The 20,534-nt window shown below is 46.1% G+C and overlaps 6 protein-coding genes across 6 annotated transcripts; 2 read left to right on the forward strand and 4 right to left on the reverse strand.

The window, feature by feature from the left end:
• Nucleotides 1–401: 401 nt before the first annotated feature.
• On the reverse strand, nt 402–4,668 carry M431DRAFT_146006 (hypothetical protein). Its single transcript, XM_024912723.1, has 3 exons — nt 4,455–4,668; nt 2,603–4,401; nt 402–2,553 (listed from the first exon to the last, which is right to left on the reverse strand). The coding sequence occupies exons 1-3, from the start codon at nt 4,582–4,584 to the stop codon at nt 490–492; spliced, it is 3,993 nt and encodes a 1,330-aa protein (XP_024772806.1). The 5' UTR covers nt 4,585–4,668; the 3' UTR covers nt 402–489.
• A 1,210-nt stretch (nt 4,669–5,878) lies between these two features.
• M431DRAFT_556173 (hypothetical protein) lies at nt 5,879–6,772 on the reverse strand (the record flags this gene model as incomplete). Its single annotated transcript, XM_024921439.1, has 2 exons — nt 5,879–6,520; nt 6,560–6,772. 2 exons carry the CDS (start codon nt 6,770–6,772, stop codon nt 5,879–5,881), a joined length of 855 nt encoding a protein of 284 aa, XP_024772807.1.
• Nucleotides 6,773–8,201: 1,429 nt separating this feature from the next.
• Nucleotides 8,202–9,577, forward strand: M431DRAFT_521349 (hypothetical protein; the record flags this gene model as incomplete). Its single annotated transcript, XM_024920463.1, has 1 exon — nt 8,202–9,577. The coding sequence occupies one exon, from the start codon at nt 8,202–8,204 to the stop codon at nt 9,549–9,551; it is 1,350 nt and encodes a 449-aa protein (XP_024772808.1). The 3' UTR covers nt 9,552–9,577.
• A 320-nt stretch (nt 9,578–9,897) lies between these two features.
• Nucleotides 9,898–10,868, reverse strand: M431DRAFT_89188 (hypothetical protein; the record flags this gene model as incomplete). The annotated part of the gene is made up of 3 exons (XM_024923998.1): nt 9,898–10,064; nt 10,116–10,699; nt 10,753–10,868. 3 exons carry the CDS (start codon nt 10,866–10,868, stop codon nt 9,898–9,900), a joined length of 867 nt encoding a protein of 288 aa, XP_024772809.1.
• Nucleotides 10,869–13,653: 2,785 nt separating this feature from the next.
• M431DRAFT_496454 (hypothetical protein) lies at nt 13,654–15,885 on the forward strand (the record flags this gene model as incomplete). The annotated part of the gene is made up of 2 exons (XM_024917492.1): nt 13,654–14,377; nt 14,408–15,885. The coding sequence occupies 2 exons, from the start codon at nt 13,654–13,656 to the stop codon at nt 15,883–15,885; spliced, it is 2,202 nt and encodes a 733-aa protein (XP_024772810.1).
• A 2,681-nt stretch (nt 15,886–18,566) lies between these two features.
• M431DRAFT_146010 (hypothetical protein) lies at nt 18,567–20,139 on the reverse strand (the record flags this gene model as incomplete). The annotated part of the gene is made up of 2 exons (XM_024912724.1): nt 18,567–19,650; nt 19,838–20,139. The coding sequence occupies 2 exons, from the start codon at nt 20,137–20,139 to the stop codon at nt 18,642–18,644; spliced, it is 1,311 nt and encodes a 436-aa protein (XP_024772811.1). The 3' UTR covers nt 18,567–18,641.
• Nucleotides 20,140–20,534: the final 395 nt, after the last annotated feature.

Here is a 20,534-nt window from a genome sequence, read left to right on the forward strand (position 1 = left end):
ATAGTAGCCGTTACTAGAAAAATATAAATATAACTACCGTTAGTAGAAAAATATAAATATAATACCAGTTACTAGAAAATATAGATATAGTAGCAGTTACTAGAAAAATTTAAATATAGTAGTATTTACTAGAGAAATATAAATATAGTAGGGAAATATAGATAGATATAGCAGCTACTCTTTTTGTAGGCGTATGGTTCGACTCGTGGGTGTTCGAAATCTTTCCGGTCTCGGTTTTTCTGTCCTCCGCTTGGGCAGCAAGTCAAATACACGAATTATTAGTGTATAGGCCGTTTTCCTGACTTTTGTCAACCTGGATACCTTGATCACATGTGCTAGAAGGTGCCGATTGACACAACTTTGACACCAAGGGTGCTGCAAGGCTACGTGAGAAATTCACTGATAGATTACTTCCAGTAGTAAATCTGGGGTAATATAAAGAAATGGAATGCTTCTCTCCGACGCGTCTGCTAGGAAAGAAAAAAAGAGTCAATAACGATCTAGATCCGTAAAATTGAATTGCAATAGTGTAACCCCGCCAGGACGATGACCTAGGACAACAGTTTGACCAGATATAGCTGCACAAGCAGGCCTGTGCTCGTGAGGGAGCCAAAGAAGATTCCTCCCGCCAAGAGTCACCCACTCTTTCTCGACGGATAATGCATAATCAGGAGCATCCTTGCCAGGAGACTTCTCGTGTAAAGCGGTTTCTGCAAATCCAAGTATGCCATAGTCCGTGTTCAGATACTGACCATCGTTCGAGAATGCCAGTTTCGTGAGGAGTTGATTAGTCTCGAGGGTCTGCTGGAGCGCTCCCGTAACGGCATCTAAGAGCTGCACTGTGTGGTCTGTTGAGGACAAGGCTAGCATCTTCCCGTTGGGTGAGAAAGCAATGGCTGTGACCCAAGCTGAAATGCTCTGTACTTGAAAAGTCTGCTGAAGCATGCCTGTGGTCATATCCCAGAGCCGCACCGTACGGTCAACCGAGGCCGAGGCTAACGTTTTGCGATTGGGTGAGAACGAAATAGCCCCGACAGCCTCAGTGTGTCCTTTAAGCGTTTTTTGAAGTGTATTTGTAGCTGTATTTGTAGCTGTATCCCAGAGCCGTACTGTGCAATCGTGTGAGGCCGAGGCTAACGTTTCCCCATCTTGCGAAAAAGCTATAGCATTAATACAACTGCTATGTCCTTTAAGCGCTTGTTTAAATGTACCCGTAATTATGTCCCAAAGCCATACTATACAGTCATCTGAGGCTATAGCTAATAATTTGCTGTTAGGTGAAAAAGCAATGACGGTAACATAACTGCTGTGTTTTAGTGTTTGCTGAAGTGTACCTGCAGCTGCATCCCAGAGCAGAACTGTACCGTCGTCTGAGACCGAAGCTAGCGTTCTTCCATCTAACGAGAAGGTAACAAAGTGGATATTATCGCTATGTCCCTTTGGCGTTTTCTGTGAGCCTATAGCTGTATCCCAGAGCCGCACCGTGTAGTCGTCTGAGGCAGAGACCAGCGTCTGACCATCAGGGGAGAAAGCAATGGCATTGACATAATCGCTATGCCCCTCTAATGCTTGCCGGGGCGTGCCTGTGGCGGTATTCCAAAGCTGCACCGTGCCGTCGTTCGAGGCGGAGGCTAGTGTCTGGCCATCTGGTGAAAAAGCAATACCTCTGACCCAATCTCTATGTCCCTCACACGTTTGCTGAAGCACACCCGTAGCTATATCCCAGAGCCGTATTGTACGGTCATCCGAGGCTGAGGCCAACGTCTTACCATCTGGTGAAAATCCGACTGCTCTAGTTGGACCCCTATGTCCCTTGAGTGTCTGTTGAAGTACGCCTCTACCTGTATCCCAGACCCTGACCGTGTGGTCAAACGAGACTGAGGCCAGCGTTATACTGTCTAGCGAGAAAGCAACTGCATAAACCCATCCACTGTGACCCTCGAGCTTCTGCCGAAACAAGCCTGTAGCTGCATCCCAAAGACGTATTGTGCGGTCATTCGAGGCCGAAGCTATTGTGTTACCGTCCGGCGAGAAGATAACAGCTCTCACCCACTCGCTATGGCCTTCAAGCTTCTGCTGGGATGCGCCTGTAATAATATCCCAGAGTTGTACCGTGTGGTCATTTGAAGCCGAGGCTATCGTCTGGCCGTTTGGCGAGAAGGCAATATCTCTGATCCACTCACCATGCCCTTCAAGCTTCTGCTTGAACGTGCCGAGAGTTGCATCCCAGAGCCGTATCGTACGGTCGTTTGAAGCCGAGGCTATTGTCTTACCATCCGGTGACACGGCAACGGCATTAACATAACTGCTATGCCCCTCGAGAGTCTGCCGGAGCGCGCCCCAGTGGTCTCTGACACCTTCAACTGTTTTGATGAATGATAACCTTTCCCTCCATTGCTCTTTCTGGATAATACTTGTTTTCGGACAGAACACGAGTGCAGCGCCATATGTCTGTAAAGGAGCGCGTTCTATGATTGATCCATAGCTAATGATAAATTTCTCAGCGTCTGCCAGGAAGGCAGTGAGCTCATGACTATTCATTTGATGCGATACCTGCAGGCGATTAGTCGCTTGATACCACGAAGAAGGTTCACTAACGTACTACCTGCTGAAGCTTTCTAATCGATTTTATCCCCGCTGACAAGCTCCTCGATAATGACAGACACTCAAGCCAGCGAAGGAACTGTGTTTTTAGAAAGCGAAGCACCACTCCGTCGTCCGTCAGCGCTTCTTTGCACTCTGGATCATTAATATTTTGACAGATATGGTCGGCCCAGAATATGCAAGAGTACCGCACTGGAGTCAACGGATCTGGATGAACCGGTTGTGAATCTAGGTATTCTGGTCTGAAGCCGAAGTCAATGCTGTAGATGTTTTTCTCCAGCGTTGCTATCGTGGAGAAGGAGTGCCTAGTAATGTCAACATGTCTTTGCGCAACCCCAGCTAGCTGAAGCGAGCTGTAATTTTGGTATAGATAGTCCCTGGCCGATGCGTGGATCATGTAGACATGATCGTCTCGTAAAGTAAGGAACGAGCCGCACATCTTGACAAATTCCCCGACTCTTTCTGTATTGACTGAAGGTAGTCCTGATACAACGGCCAGCTCCAGAAGATGCAGCGGACGATATGTAAGAGTAGCTGCCGCAAGCACGAGCAGACAATACTTTCTTTCGTAAAGCTTGTGGATTTGGTCTAACATTTGAGCATAAATCCCCTCTAGGTCTGTTATTACGGCACTGGTCACTGCCTCAACATCCCCAGATTCAATTGTTTGCAGTTGCAGGATGACTAGGGATACCCAGAGAAAACTCCCATTGGACTTCTGGCGGAGAGTATGCCGGATAAGTTCCTGGAGGGCATGGTTGTCTTGTAAGAACTTGAGTTGGGACACCCTTTCGTCAATATATGTGCCAATATCGTCAATTGCAGACACAGACTCCTTTAAGTCGATACTCAGCCCCATTTGAAAGTCGTTGGACCTCAGGAATCGCTTGATGATGTGGGTTTCCCGGCTGGATACGAGCCATTTGACATGCGAGTACTCAGGGAGAAATCCCAAGATCAAACCAATGAGACGTTCCAAGTCAGTGCATTCATCAAGGGCGTCGATGATCAGGTAGGTGGTTGTTCCCCTCAGGTCTCGCAAAATATTTATGAAGATGGCTGATAAGTGGTCCCAGGGATCTGACTCTTCAAAGAGCGCCCTGCCGATATGATCGTACTTTTCACGTACATGCCGGATGAGCGATGGGCGTTGAATAATGAGTAGGTAGATCAGATTGCGTAGCATGGCAGCACCGTTGTTCAAACGAACGTCGATTGCCTGGCAGAAGAAGTAGGAGAGCAGTGTGTCGGCGCTTGGGTTGCCCAATCTCATCGATGGTTCTAATTCGTTGATGAGACCGCAAATAGCCATCGTCTTGCCCGTGCCAGGATCACCCTTAATCCAAAGCATTCGATTCTGCTCGTTGCGCCATTGCCGGAAATGGGAGTGTTCGAGGATCCAACTATATGCTTCTTTGACTAGACCGTCTTCTGCAGCCTCGATTCGGCGTTTATCATCGCGAGGATCGGATGCCCGGAGATCCTGTAAACAAACCAAACTCTTACGATCAAGAATAAGCCGGTTTGTCTCTTGGACAAACTTTGATTGACCTTGAATGATCTTAGCATGGTCTGTAGCTGCTTCTGCTTTGTGTGTCTGTTGGTCGCCTTTTGCTCTCTGGGATATATCTGCCAGAGCCTCCTCTACCGATTTGTTTGGGGAACTACGTGACACTATGTCTGAGAGGGAAGTAGGCGTCGCGTTAGGAAAAGGCATTGAACCATGGGTTGTCGACGGTGGGGTGGGAGAGACTGTTGTGATTGATGGATCGACGTGGCTATAAGAGTCGGAGGAGTCTGTTGAGGCTAGTCAGCGAGTATAACGAAAGCACAATATTGGGTAGGCATACCTTGTGACGAATGTGCTGAGACGGGATCATAAGTAGATGAGCCATCTCGCGTCTTCGACTTCGCTGAATTCCCTCTTCTACGTCCAAGTTGCTTTAACAACTTCTTCTTGAGAGTAAAGTCGCCCGCCATGGGTTCTGCGAAACTGTATACAACAGAAATGTACTGTTTGCGGCGCTCCAGGGATTTTTGCGAATGAAGTCTACGTCAAGATTTTCCCATCATTCTAACGACCCCCTCACGTACTATGCCTCTCGAGTCTCATTTAATATGGGTGATACAGGACATGCAGCCAGATCCACTTTTTGGTTCGAGTATGTGTGCCCAACTGGCGTACAGCCTTTCACAGTCTCTATATACATGAATCCGCCGTCGTATCCTTTTTGCACTTGAACGATACACCACGTCCTTTTACGATTCTTGGTGCTTCTGAAATTGATAATGCTCGGTCGTTTCTTGCACCTATTCATCCTGATACAAAGATCCTCGTTCCGATAGAGAACTAACTGGAGCATAGCTCCTATTTGATACACGTGAGACGCTATAGAACTCTCTTCATCATTTCCACAGTCTCTTATCCATCTCCTATAGAAAGTGCTATAGTAGTACTCCTTATTCCAATACAGGCCAAGCCATGGCACGAAAAATCGCTAGCATTTTCAGTCTGTCGCCGCAAATCCCCGATTGATCGGGTTTGGGCTAGACGCAAATGCGGGGTATGATACAGGTCTCCCAGGACAATTCGAACAACACGACGATTGTATTTATTGCTCTTTCAACATTCTAGCTCTGGAGATTTATCTCTAATGTTTCACTTCACTAAGACGCAGATTTATTTATGGTGAAGTACGATCTAATGTTTGTTGCTACGCATCTGTAGAAACTTAGCGTAATTCGCTGCATTCTAAGTATCCACTAACATGAGCTGTAAACAATATTCAAGTCAAGAGAAACTAATTACAATAAAAAATCTCATCTGCATCACAATTTCGATTCAAATCGGGGGAATGGAGTATAGATACAAAGTAATGAAGCTCTTGGGCTAGTTTTAATTGACAGTGAGATTATGAGACCTGGATTACAGACTTTTGTCTATCCGACTAGAGCGTTTGTAGTGTCTAGAAATGGGTTTTAGATCGTTGATCCATGTAGGTAGTTGATTGGAAAATACTGCTTTCCAGCGGTATCTACACTTTCTACGAATTCCCGTCCGGTGAAAAGTACTAAGAATCGTATCATTCCATTCATAGTGGCATTTTCACGGCTATTCTCCACAAGGACAGTATAATTCATCGTCCCACTAGTAGACTGTATGAAGACGTAATGTCTTTGAGTCGGGAACATACCCACGAAAATATTGTTTAATTCTGCTATCTACGCTGCCTACACTTCTCGATGGCCCACATTCGTATACTTATTTGCACATCTATTTCTTAACATGGCTAATCACCAGTTGCTTAAATTCTTCTGGAGTCACCATCTTGATCCCTAGCAAATCGTTATCTCTACCATACGGGACGCCCGCTTCGATCTCAAGCCCAAAAATAGTAGAACCAAGGAAGTGTCGTGCAACCTCAAACTCCATACCTCTGCCGGCCTTGGCAGCTTCATATGCAGCAGCAAGTGAGCTCTTGCTGTCTTGGTGAATTATAGAGAGCTTCAAGTCAGGGCGGCCTTCTTGTACAGCGGACAATATTTCATTCTGGGTTGCCATGCCAGTGGTTGTGTAAAAGGCTTTGTTTTCCGTCTCTTTGGGATTGAGCAAGACGCCAACGACAGCTCGACCAGTGTCTGCCAGAGTGGACATGCCGACAGAAATATCGCCCCCGTTCCATACGTTCGCCGTGGCGGTTTTCCAATCGACAAAGAAGTTATCAAGGCCCCATTCAAGGAACGGTCCAGTATATAAGATTGTATACGCCATGCCCAATTCTTTCAGCAGATCCTGAATAAGACCTTTCGCGCGCAAATAAGGAACGGCTCGAACTGACGGGATGCTCACGTCAAGACCGTATTCCGAAGGAAGAAACCTCTTGACACCAGCTTTGACTGCGGCTTCAACAAGCGCCTTTTGTTCGTCATATTACAGGTGGTTTATGGCCGATACAACAGCGTCTTGGCCATTGAGAGCATCCACCAGGGAGTCAATTGATCCGTAGTCGATTTTCGCAATCTTGACGCCATCAAACTCAATTTTGGATGAATTCGATTCTCTTAAAAGTACTGTGACATTGAATCCGGCTTCTTTAACGGCTTTGACAACTGCTGGCCCGAGGTAGCCAGTTGCACCAGCAATTGCAACGTTCTTGAAGGAGCTCATTATTGGTGCTATTTGATGATTTAAAACAATAGATAATTTTAGATGCAAAAGCTGATGCGGCTGATGTAGATTAAATCTAGGTTATTGGGGTTGTCCATGTCTTTTTATATCCTCTACCAGTTCGATAATCGTGAATAGTTTTCTCCGTTCCAATATGTTTCCGAATTCTATGCCAACAACTACTTTGATAATGCTGATTATTTATTCAACGTGAAAGAAGCGCCCTATATAGCACTCCAAAGAAGGATGGGTAGCAAGTTATGGTCAATTGTCTATTTTATCAAGTTCGATTTTCATCAAAACATATACTAAACAGTTGACAACGGCTCAGCTAACAAAACGGATCGGGTAATTGCTCCATCAAACATTTTCAGGCAGCCTCTTATTGCGAAAACGAAATGCATTACCGTTAAGAACAGAAAAATCTCATTGGTTGAGATTCGTAGCAAACCCCATGTTGGATTTCCAAGCAAACTGATTAGCTATTAGCTGTGGACAGCTGCGCATATCTCTCAAAGAATAAAACAGTTCTCTGACGGACCTTGATTTATCAGCAAGCCTCCCTCGCTACGGCGTCGCTCGACGATGTACAGGTAGATTGTGGACACCTCCTTTCAGTCGGTTGCATTTTCCCATCCACGTCGCCTCAAGTTTCGACTTTAGCCCTGTTTAGAATTAGGCTCCCTGGAAGCAATGCAAAGACATGCTTGATTTGTAGCTGACGCTTCGTCATTCGCCGGCAAGTTGGGGGGCTTCAACAGCCTGAGACTCTACAGATGATTAACACCTAAGCCCAGATGAAACACAAACAAGGGCGACAATAAAACTCTTTAAAGTGTTACTCGTACTTTCATCATTGCATGCATTTAGCATCTCTATTCTTTGTAATGTTTCCTGGATAGGGTTAGATACGAGTATGGGCGTAAAGGCTAAAGTCTTTGGCGCAGAAGCTTACAGGAGAGATGGATCCGTTCACTAATCTACTGTAATAGTGGAATTTCCTTAAATGGACATTGGTGGATTTTATCACCACTTTAGAGGCTGGTCAGTCCCCACCAACAGCACATAAGGTTGAAGTTAAAGCCCTTTTCACTCTTTTATCCCTTTTGTGTCGTGTCTAATACGTGTACGAGGCATGTAGTTATATCTAGCTTACAAATCTAAGGAGACCAACGGCGACGGAGCTTCTATTCTCTCCTGTCCGATATACCAAGATCATGCCTCAACATTGTCTTATGGGCCCTGGTTTGCAGTGTTGATATAAACTATGATGCATTATTGAGCTGTATTCAGCATGTTATTGAAGTCATCTGATTAGCGATCCCGAACTTCGAGTATCTGGCCATTAGGAACGCAGCCATCAGAAACCTCCTGCACGGCCAAGCGCCAGCGGTTCATCTTCGTTATTTATTTCCAGCATTTCGACAATATGGACAAAGATAGCGAGGTGGCTTCCAAATACATTTCGGACGACAATGCCGAAATTGAACTGAAGCAGGGCTCGCAGTCAGATACATCTTCTCCCGATGAACCATCTCCAACGCAGGCACCTGCCGCTTCTCCAAGCAGTCCTGTCCCAGATGGCGGACTCAACGCCTGGCTTCAAGTTCTGGGAGGATGGGTGGTACTAGCAGCCTCCTGGGGCCTTGTAAACACCTTTGGAGCATACCAAACATATTATCAGACGGTAATGCTCACATCCGAGTCAGCGTCTACGATCTCCTGGATTGGCTCTCTGCAGGCTTGCCTTCTATTCCTTGGAGGCCTCGTTTCAGGACCTCTCTTTGACGCTGGTTACTTCACGCCGACTATGATTGGAGGGCTGCTGCTCATTTGTTTTGGAATGTTTATGACATCTCTCTGCTCAACTTACTGGCAAGTGTTGCTTGCCCAGGGAGTCTGTGTTGGTATTGGAATGGGGTTGACATTTTTGCCCGCTACGGCCATTCAGTCGCAATACTTTGCGAAGCGACGGGCTTTTGCGATGGGCGTCGCTGGGACTGGATCCCCTGTTGGAGGAATCATCTTCCCTATTATTTTCAGCCATCTACTTCCGAAAATTGGCTTTGGATGGACTACTCGAGTCATTGCATTTATCATCTTGGGGCTCTCTGTTATACCCGCCGTCTTTATGCGGCCTCGATTACCAGCATCGGGAAAAGTTCGCTCTCTTGTCGATGTCTCAGCTTTCAGGGATATGGCCTTTGTAACCTTCATCATCGGTACTTTTCTGACCTTCCTAGTCCTCTACACTGCTTTTTTCTACATCCAAGTGTTTGATGAGCTCAATCATTTATCGACGTTGGAGTTTGCACCGTATACAGTCACATTGCTGAACGCTGGAAGCGTGATTGGTCGTTTGCTACCCATGTACCTCAGCGACAAGTATGGAGTGCTGAACGTTACAATCTTTTCGACCTTTGCCTCTGCAATTTTGGCATTTGGTTGGATGGGGCTGAAGAACTTGGGTGGTATTGTTGTGTTTACGCTTCTCTATGGAATCACTTCTGGTGCCACCGTTGTGGGAACACCAGTCGTCGTCATGGTCGGATCTCCCGATATATCGCGAATGGGAACCCGTCTGGGTATGTCATTTATTTTCTTCGGAATAGCAATTCTTGTCGGAACGCCTATAGTGGGTGCCATATTTGGAGATTTTACACGCACGCGTTGGCTGGGAGGTATTGGGTATTCTGCTGGAGGCTTGATCTTAGGAGCAGCCTTTATGTGTCTGTCGTGGATTCCCATGAGCAAAAGGAAAGGGACATGGAAGATTTAGTTAGCTAGGAGATTGTACTCAGTGACAGGTCTAAAATGGAGAGAGCCGTGTTCACTTTCTTTCAAGCCTTCGGATTTCTCACTCTGGCGACAGAAAACTCATTATTTTATTCACGTATAGTTTTAATAGCATCACGCAACTTCAGTCCATATTGAGCACTCCTAGCGCGATAACTATTGCACTCATAAAAATAGTTGGGTCACCAGTCAAGATGGCTTGTATAGATTGCTACATGTATGTATACCATGGGCCTGTGTTGAAAAAACACCTGATGCCTCAGCACTGAACTGTCATGTGGAGTTATAATGAGCTTGCTAATAAGAGGAAGACACTCATATCCTAATTACTACTGATGATCAAGGAAATCGTTGATCAATGCTGCATATGCATCAGCATACTGATAGAGGAATCCATGTCCTGCGTCCGGGAATATATGCAAAGCTGCATTAGGATGGCTCATTTTCTCCCACATCAGGATGCTGTTTTTAGTCGGTATTATAGCATCATCAGAGCCTTTGCCTTTAATTAGCGCTTTATGGAGATGGTAATTGGTAGTTTACTTACCAGTGGCGATGAGGACCGGCATCTGGAGCTCATGGAAGCGATCATAGGATCCGTCACTTGCTTTGTTGGGATCGATAAAATTGAAGTATGCGGCGCTTTGCTCATCAGCAGACTCACGGCTCGCGTAGTCACTACGATTTTGGTGCCCGGTAGTAATTCTCTTCCATGCCGCGTGGCCAGCGGCTTGGCCTTGAGCAGAACTAGTGAAGAAGGTAGAGATGAATGCATCCTTATGCTCATCAGCAGTAACGGCTTCTTGGAGCTTTTGCAGTGCAGCAGGGTTGCCAAGCTGAACGCCTTCGCCAATACTTGGTGTTGTAGCCGAAAGAATGAGATGGCGAACAAGTTTAGGCGCATTAAGAGCAATCATCTGGGCATTAAATCCGCCTCCAGAGAATCCCATAACATCCATCTGCTTCAGCCCCAATGCGTTTATGATGTTAATAAAATACTGTGCGAGCTGAGCCACAGTTGATGGGAAATGCCCTCTAGATCTTCCTGAATTCGCAGGATCGACAAGAATCACTGGCCGCTTTGCTGCCAATGGATCAATAAGAGCTGGATCCCAATGATCCATGGTGCCTCTTTAATACATTAGTAAATGAGATTTCCACGTCTTTCTTGTGAATTGAGTCACCTATAATGCATGATTAAAACGAGAGGGAGCCCTTCTGCCAAGCCCAGTCGCCTGTAAGCAAACTCTATGCCATCAATATTCACAAATTCATCTTTTGCAGTTGCATAGGTCGACATTTTGATATGTTGTTCCAGTATGGCCCAAGATTCGAAACTTTTAGTTCTAGTTGGTGATGGAGGGAGAAGTCTCTACCGGAATGTTGGAAAATGAAGGAATAGTTTCGAGATCATCCCTTTATATCTTATATATATATATATATATATATATATATATATATATACATATACATATCTGGATTTCTCAGCATCTCAACACCGATTATTGATACTCAACAGAATATCACTGTCTCTTGACAATCTTGACAGTGGTAATGGACCCACAATCTCACAATGAAAGACCGGAACCAACGGGGAGATTTAGATTACTGATCGAAAGATATGAAGTTCAAGTAAACACACTTTTCTTCTGTCTTTATGGAAATGCATATCAGTTACTCGCTTGATCAGCACGACATTTAATAACATGATGGGAAGTGGCTAATGGTGGAAACAGGAACCATCGAATTGAGGCAGCGGCACCCTGGTCCTCGACGGAGTTAATACTGCTACTATTGTCCTCCAACCCCTTAGTATCTGCGCTAATCTGATGTGGTAAATGGTCGTGGGGACCTGTCAAGTTTAGTTTTACCTCATCGCTACCTCTTTGCCAGTACATATTTAGCTTCCATTTGGCACTCTTTGTTCTAATGACAAGCATATACACGACGCGTGCCAATCCAATTCTAATGACGGGTCTACTTCGATGTCTAACTGCCATCTAATGATCATGTATGTTCTTCAAATGAGAAAGCTTTACGAGACTGAGAAAGTTTTACGAGACTGAGAAACCCATTATACTCCTCTCATTTCTCGTTGATGCTGAGACAATAGTTGTCAATGAGCTCTGCAGCCAGCAAAACAAAAGAGAACGCGGTTAGGCCCTTTTTTTTTTGACCAATCGTGTTTTATCTATATAGATTATTTTACGTAGGCCCTCATTGGAGGAATTATGGTGCGGCATGATAGTACATGCAGGTAGGGCTGGCCGCAAGGCTCTGTAAACATAGGAGCAGTCTTTGTGGGGCAGTATCATCGCCTGAGTAGATCACAATGGTTGTGGCATTTATTTCTTATCCAGTTTGTTAGTTAGTCAGAGAGTGCCCTGTGAACTCAGTATAATTTACAGTGTTCCTTTTACCTTGCTATGTACATACAAGCTACATGGATTCGTGTGTGCGGCTGAAAGAGGCTGAAACACTTGAGAAGGGATATGAAATGAGAAACATTGATTCCGAAAATGAGATACCTTGGACCAGGTAACCAAGCGGCTCAAAAAGTAAAGTTCATTGCCATGCCTGTGCTTTACAAGCGGAGGACTTGTAACCAACAATGGTTAAAGCCAGGATTTCACTCAGAGGTGGTTTGCTGCAGTACACGCGAGTTTCACCATTCCAAAAACAGAGCATCAATTGACCACCCCGGTGCTAGACAGCGCAGCTGTTTACAATTAATGAGTACACGTACGCAAAGCTGATGCCTATCCTCTACCGGTGAGCGTCATAAATGCGGTGTGATGAATTTGTGGCTTGCAGTAAGAGATTGGAGGAGCTGTATTGGACGATCAAATCGGCGATTGATAGACAATATGGATACGCGCAGGCGATATGGAGAGCCTATTGTTCCTACAGAGTTGTCCATACCGTGATTTATCATTGCTCTTTTATACCACTGCCAATATTATCAAGAGCAGAAACAACGGCATACACGTCTCAAGATGTTCTCTACAAGAGCAAAAGATATACGACGCAGTGGTACAGCATGTGTATGCACTGGGAAGAGGTGCCTAGTTGATCGCGGTCCCTGATTTGGCGTTGCTATTGCAACTAATGCGAGCCAGAAAAAGCAAATAAATAAGGCATCCAATAGGATCTTGTTCCATTAACATATTGCATACGGTCAGAGAAGCGCCAGTCATACCATTATGCGAAGCCATGGCTTCACCGGTTTGCTCGTATCCAGTATTTCCATGTTCTCGCTTCGAATTTCGAGTTCAGCCGCAGCTCAGTGGCGCAAAGATCATTGGAAAGCAAGCTGCCTACTCTGGCCCTGCACTTTTCATATTCTGCTCGATCCAGGGACTCTCTTTACGTTTATATACACTTGACAATCCCCGGCGATACTATGTGTTTTTGCATCTCTCTGTGTCTCCCTCGTTCACTAGTATTTATCATCTCGTCATTTGTCCCAATTGTTTTTTCCAGATTCCCTCGTGCCATTCTTAGCATAAATCAAGATGCAGCGATGCAAATCTGAAGCATTGCGTATCCGTCAGCGCAAAGGCCTTCGCTACCGCAAAAAAGGACACAGCCAATGCCAGCATGACTGCTGTAGATCGGGCCCTCGTCAGAAGAAACGCAGTGTTACGGAGAAGGCCGCTGGATATGAATCGGAAACCGAGGATCTAGCTAAGAGATATGATAATGAAGTTCTTGGAATTGAGACGAAAGAATCTGGCGACGAAGATTTTTCTCCAAATGTACCGGAATATGACATCACCAAGATGGATCAGGCTTCTAAAGAGGCCCGAGAGGCTGAGTGGAACATAAAATGCCAGAAATCCAAGGATTACGTCCAACGATATATTCACGGTACCTTGTTAAGCCCAGAACGTCGGCATTCAAGTGATCCGTCCATCGACTCCTCTGAGACCCGCCGTGAAATAGAGGAGCGAGCACATCGCATTGTCATCAACTATGAAGCTCTGCACGAAATATTACTCCGTCACCAGCCAACTATACAAGCTCGTTGGACCAAGAAACGCCCAAGCCAAAAACAAAAGGTTTTGCGTGAACTATGGGCTAATATGCCAGAGAAGCATCGTCCCGAGTTCTACGCCTTTCGCTGCGCAGGAGCTCAGAAGCGGAATAAAAAATATAGAGGCTGGTACATGTGGCCCTATATCAATGAGCAGGATCTAACTGCGCGAGATTCTTTGCTCCTATTAATCAATTCACGCGCATTTCACACTCCCTCTAATTTTGTGGACGGCGATTTGGCTGCGATGAAATTCGGGTTGGAAATGGGAATCTTGAAATCAGTTCCCCTGCCAGGATATCGCATGACCCTCTTGGATTCTGAGAACATTGAAGACTATGGAAGGCTGGTCGATATATCGACATATTCAGAAGGGGAGATTTTATGCCTTGACGAGAAGCGGATCAGCCCGTACTACGGCATTCTCATCTTCGAGGCACCAGACAGGCTCATGGAGTTTCTGGTAAATTGCTGCAAGAAAATATTGCACGACATTCCGGAGGACACTCTAATCTCAGATGGATTCCTAATTATAGCCGACACACCAAAGCTGTTGAATAACAGTGACTTATATGATCCTGCTATAATGGCAGCAGAGGCCCCTTACAGAGTCCCGGCAAGACCCAACTTCAAGCAAATCGGATTGCTGCTTGGTGCCAAAGTAGCAGAGCTAAAGGATCGTGTCTCGAACTTGCGTGAGGATCCGATTTGCTTTGCTATTGCCATGCAGGTGATGAAAGACCACTCACCAAAGGAGTTGGAAGGGAATAAGGGTTAGGGTTCTTACTTTCGGCCATGCGCAGGACATGATTTGACCAACGGTCTACAGTTTCTCATTTCAAAGCTCTACGCCGACTTTGAGTTCTTTGCAGATTTGTACGAGCAAGTTCAACAACTGGAAACGTTACACGCCAAATATGAAGCAGACGTCCTGCCGTTCAAAGATGTGCCCGACGAGATTTTGTCCGCACTATACAAGTACCAGATGCGTCTTTGGGAGACGGTGAATATTAGGCGATCGGCTCTCAGAGCAGTTGTCCAGAACTCTCCCGAATGGTTCCGGCATTTTGCTGATGGCCGTCCAAGCCTATCTTCTTTCCGATCCGACCTAGTAAATTATAAATCGAGTTCAGTTCGCCGCCACTTGATATGGCTGCTTCAGTGTGTAACTGAATTTGATCCAAAGTTACCCAGCCTTGCCAATGCTGTTCATTTGATCTTGCCTCTGATCATGGATGAAATAGAGACTCTTCGAGAAAATGAACCAGAGGCATGGGAGCTCACGTCTTCTCTTACGGGAGAGATTATAGACGAGCTAGCAATCCTTGCGCAGTGTATGGAGCAAGTCGATATGTATCTTCGACGGACAAGAAGCTACAAACGCTGCGATGAAGAAAAAGAGAACACATGTATTCATCAACTTACCAAAGATATGGATCACATTTATTCTCTCCTCCAATTAGAGGGTCATCTTTATGATGACATCGTCGGATTGGCGGATACTGCCACCAAGAAACTGGTATATCCTTGGGACAAACGCCGGACGAAAGACAACGTACAGGCGATGCAGAAGGCTGAACAGGACTTGGATAAGTTCTGGAACGCAGCCGATTCAGCCATGTTTGCCGCAATTGAAAACTTCCGTGAATCGCTGCTTGGGCAATACATAATAAGCGTACAAGAGAATCTTCAACGGACGCCAGATTGGGCCGGGGAAGAACAATCTATAATACCGAGGGCCGTCAGACAAAGGAATGCAAGTCAGGAAGAGACTGAAATCTACAGGCCTCCCTTTGCGCCTTGCGATGACCAGAGCGACAGTCCTAAAAAGTTGAAGCAAGATGGTCGTCAAGGCGTTCAGGTCAAGGTCAAGACGAAAGGACAAGCTCACAAAGCTTTTATGCCAAATGATACAAATCCTTCTGAAGAAGTTATACCTGAAATAACCCTCGTCATGCCTGTGGACACACGAGCACTGGAAGTTTTCCGTGTTCTCTTCTACAATCCAGATGTGACTTCTTCACCGGGGGAGGTTCCATGGAACGACTTTATCCATGCTATGGTCTCTACAGGATTTTCTGCACAGAAGTTGCAGGGATCAATTTGGCAGTTTAACAGGGTGAATGATGACAGGCAACAGACGATTTTGTTCCACGAACCTCATCCGCACAAAAAGTTGCCTTTCTATGTTGCACGATCCATGGGATGGAGATTGAATAGGCACTTTCAATGGTCTTTGAAGAATTTCGAGTTGAAAAAGAAACAGATAGAAGCTTTGTGAGGTCAGTTGAAGAGATTGTTTGAGTGCGCAACTGGGGAACAACAATTTATAAAGAGGAGGGATGGGACTGTTTTGTTAAATTATTCTTCGCTCGTTTACTTGCTTTTGCAGTTTTGATATTTTGTTCAGTGCAATTTATGTTTATCTGTATGTTTTTTCTCCGTCTCCTCTTTGACCCTATAGGTTATCGTTAATGTTGAGAATCAAAGGTCGAGTTTCAGACAATTACGCGATGTTCATAACTAAATAAATATTCATCATCCTGACAACGGAGAGCGCATAAAGCTCAATCATGTTTTGGACAGTTCTCCCTACAAAACTTTGGTCTGTAAGAGTACGATTGTTTTTGTTACCATCTGTCAACTGACGAATTAGACAAAGAGGCATGTCTCTAGCACTTTTTAGGTTCATGTATTGGCACTTTGTCTATGCCGATACCTTTAGTCTAAAGTGGCCAGAACCTTTGAGCCAGAAAACCGTAGCACAAACTAGTCAATGTTCTGGTGTTGAGCGCGATACTAATAACTGAGAGGAAAGGTTCAACCGACTGCACAGCCTCATTCGAGAGCCTGCAGGGATATCACACAGACGCTCTTGGAGTTCCGAGGTCACAGAGGGACATGTGATACAGGAAAAGGAGATGACCAATCACTCCTAATAAGTTGAAGCTGTTAAGGTATAGCGTAGGAGTAAGTAGATCCCAATGAGCTCCCATTAGCCTTCTTGTCTCCCCCTTCCAGAAATTATAGGAATACAGAGCATAGCGGTGAGAATAGCCGGATACCCCGTAGGATCGGCTACTCGCTTGAACCGGGCGTCTTCGCCAAATTTATCCATGGCTGTCAACAGGGCTTGCCATTCGTTTAGCTCTCGGTAGGCTGCATTCAGTCTTCAGGCGAAAAGTGTTGATGAAAGGGGCTTACGTGAAGAGTGAGTGCGATGAAGAAACGAGATTGATGCTAAATGAAAACGATTTGCGGCCTCAGGCAATCCTTGCTGTGAAGATACTCCTGCATAGAAGATCATATATCCGCTATATAACGTATGAATCACGATATGTCATATCGAATTCGTATTTATGAGATCGTCTTAGAAGTACATGCCTACGATAGGCGAGAGTCAAAATGGCAAAGAAGAAGAAAAGTTCAGTTGCCTGGGAGTTGATGAGACCTTCAAATCGGCATACTCGTATACGAGTACGTGTTCTGCTCTGCATCTATGATCATGGCACCGTGCCCGGAGAGGCAGTATCTCGTACCCTGCAATCAGCCGCAAATGTTATCACTAGAATATTTGCCCAAAGAATGGAAGACGGCAGTAATCCCCTGTAATGTAGCTAACAAGGGACCCCTGTAATGTGAACTCTCACCTTGAAATCCTAGACTTTCACTGTACCGGACAGAGCGCTAGCAAGGGCACCGAACTTTCACGCGGAGCATATCTACCGCAAATAGGGGAGTTCTGGTTACGCGCTTTGGTCGCCTTTGGTCCTTGGCTGGATTCATCGAGAATTCATCGAGGATCCTTGCCCAATCTCGTGGATAAGTTGCTGAATGATGAAAGCATATGCGGGGTTTGACATAATGACCCTTTTGTAATTGATGTCAATACGTTATACTCTCGGATTGTACTCGCACTTCATGGATGGCCGTCTGCTGGTTTGGTGGCGCCAACCCGGTCGTCGGGCCGCTGTCTCGCGGCATTTCGCGGGCAAATACAGTAAAACGGCGGTAGGGGTCGTATTCCGCGAATTCTACTCCGGACCACTGAGATTTAACCTGCAGGGTGCGGCTCACGGCCTGTGAAGCACATGACTCAGAGCCGAACGTTGGGTAAGGCACAGAAAACGCCCGTATGGTTACCGGTGCGAAGTGATAATATGACTTTTAGCTCGCGAAGTGAGAGCAAGCTACCAGTATAAGGGAGGTGATCATATTACACGTATCTAGGGGAACACGGAGCAGGAGAGCTGGATAAGCTAAAGGAGGAATAACTGTTCCGAATTGTTATTTTTAGGCTGTCGGCTTGTAGTTTAGTGTATGGCTATTCTATGAAGGAAATCATCCCACTATCGCACAACTACGGAACATGTATGCCGGATTTTCGCGATATCCTGGAACTTTTTGGTAGCCGGATACAATATCCCGTTGCGCCCTATCGGAAACCGACGTTGAACTGGCGGAACAAGCTGCCTCTATCCTCTTTGGCTATCATTTCTGACTACCTGCACTCCGTACTCCGCAGTCTGCTTGGTAGTTTAGAAGACACTCATTTCCACACGGCTCCTGCAGATCACTTCCCAATGCTCTGCCCAGCTCCCAGGGATCAATGCGCGGTGCCTGGGGTAAGCCCTGCGCTTCTTGTGTTAGTAAATGCTGTGCTCTCTGTTTGTTACTCATCTAGAGCAAGTTTCGGCCGCTTCGTGATCGGCGGTTTGGAAGACGGTTCCGAGACCGCGGATTCGCAGCGCAAGACTCTACTTAATGTGGTAAGTATGTTTCAGTGCCATGCTGATGCAGGGGTAAAAGGCAACTCTTGACGTGAGATGGCTCTCTGCAAGCGGGCGTGGGGGATAATGCTACAGAAGGTGTACGGAGTACATCTGCCAGACTTCATGTAGAGCCTCATACCAAGTACGTAAGTATATTAATAAGAATTACAAGTTTAGAAATGCCTTGTCCGGCAGTTGTGATATACAGTAACCAATGCCCCCTCAACACGATGCAACAAACACCTTAAGACCGTTGAACTCCGCTCTATGGCTTCTCATCCACCTTCTGCTGCTCATCCGGATTGGGCAAAAAGTTCAGCCATGGTCCTTCATTTATATATCCAACGAATCCACCAGCCTTGGTCTTATCGCTGACCCAAGGAGACACACGGCGCAAGAGCCGCAACCACCATGTCTCCATTGCTTCATACCTTGTGACATATCCAGACATGGTGACAATCGTGTTAGCATGGGGTCGTTGCTTCGCCTCATAAGCATCCAAAGCAGCAGTGATCTCGCTCTTTGTCGGTTTTCTCCCACCGTCCGCCTCGCATCGTCGTACCAAGGGTATCAATTCGTTCATTAAGTGGACAACACCCTCAATGGCCAAGTTGCCTCCTAGTCCAGGGTTGATGGTCGCTTTGTGAACGGCGTCACCCATCAATGCAACTCTACCACCGGTATTCCACTTTGGCTTCAAAACTCCCTCTTCAAGGGGCAGCATGTTTGCCCTAACCCTGCTTTCCCACAAGTCTTTGAAGGTATAGCCAGGGCCGACGGCATAGTCTCCGTACTTGGCGATTGTGGCCTCGGTCTCTTCTTCTGTGAAGCGCGGTGTATTGGGAGTCTGTGTTGTACGATCACTCTTCACAAACAGAAACCAAAAGACAAGACCAGGGACACCAGCAGCAATGACGCCGGAGAAGCCCGGGTAATAAACATTGTGGACAGCTCGCTCCGGCAAGAATTGCTTGCCGCCCGCCGACTCTTTAGAGTTCTTGGAGGTTGCAAAGATGCAATGATAGTTGCTGATGAAGCCACTCTGCATTTCTTTTGATGCAGCAGGATCAGTAGAAGCAATCTTATCAGCCATCAGGTTTCGAATTGTGCTGTGGATGCCATCGGCACCGAGGAGGATGTCTCCCTTGATGGTTTCACCCTTATCCGTAACTACCTCAACACCATCCTCCGTCTCAGTGAAGGAAGCAACACCAGTGTGAGCTCGGATTCTAGACTTGTCTGCAATCTGGTTATAGATGCAGCTAAGCATAAATCTTCGCTCCATAAAAGTAGTCCATCGATGGAGGGTCCTGTCAGGAACGGGATGGTAATCAGTCGGGTTGTCACCTTCGCTTATTTCTTGCAGGCATAGCGTAGCATTTTCAGGGGAAAAGGAAAAAGAAAAGAAAACGAAAATACTACCCAATCGTAGGATTCGCAATTTCATTTCACACAACTTACATCTTGGAAATCTCTTGCAGGATGGCCGAGTCTTCAAACATGTTACCATTCTCATCATAGTGTTGTCGAGTTTCTAACGGCACAACGCCAGCCTGGATCTCAGGCCAAATGCCAAGCTGCTCCATAACCCGCTGGGTATGCGGATGAATTGAGACAGAGGCGCCCAGATGAGGAGCGATCTCTCGCTTCTCTAACAGGACATAGTCGATCCCAGCCTTTTCCAGCGTCACCGCCGTTGTCAAACCGACAAGACTGCCGCCGGCAATGATTACCGTGAACCGCGACGAATTGGAGTCTGCCATGGTATCAGAAAACAAGCCGGAAGAATTTTAGTGTGTGTCTTCCAATGCCGTGAACGTTCAGGTTCATCAATATGGGGTTCAGCGGGCGTAAAAAACAAGCGTGAAAGTGACTGCGAGATTTAAGTCTCATAACAGCAACGTGTGTCTTTAATAAGCCCCCGAGTACGAAGTACACATAGTAAGTATTAATACCAGTTAGACAGCATTAGATGATTTGATGCGCGGCCGTATTTCTTTTGCAACTAGGGTGGTGCCGTCTTCCCCGTCGCCTGGTCGTCTCATACCCCTACCTTGGACATTTTAGCCTGTCTACGCTGTCCTGTCTACGCTGCCCGAGATGATGGATCTCCCCATATAAAATTGAATCATCTCCAGCTAGCAGTGAAGACTATGGG

Source organism: Trichoderma harzianum (genome assembly GCF_003025095.1).
Source record: "Trichoderma harzianum CBS 226.95 unplaced genomic scaffold M431scaffold_8, whole genome shotgun sequence".
Taxonomy (NCBI): Eukaryota; Fungi; Ascomycota; class Sordariomycetes; order Hypocreales; family Hypocreaceae; genus Trichoderma; species Trichoderma harzianum.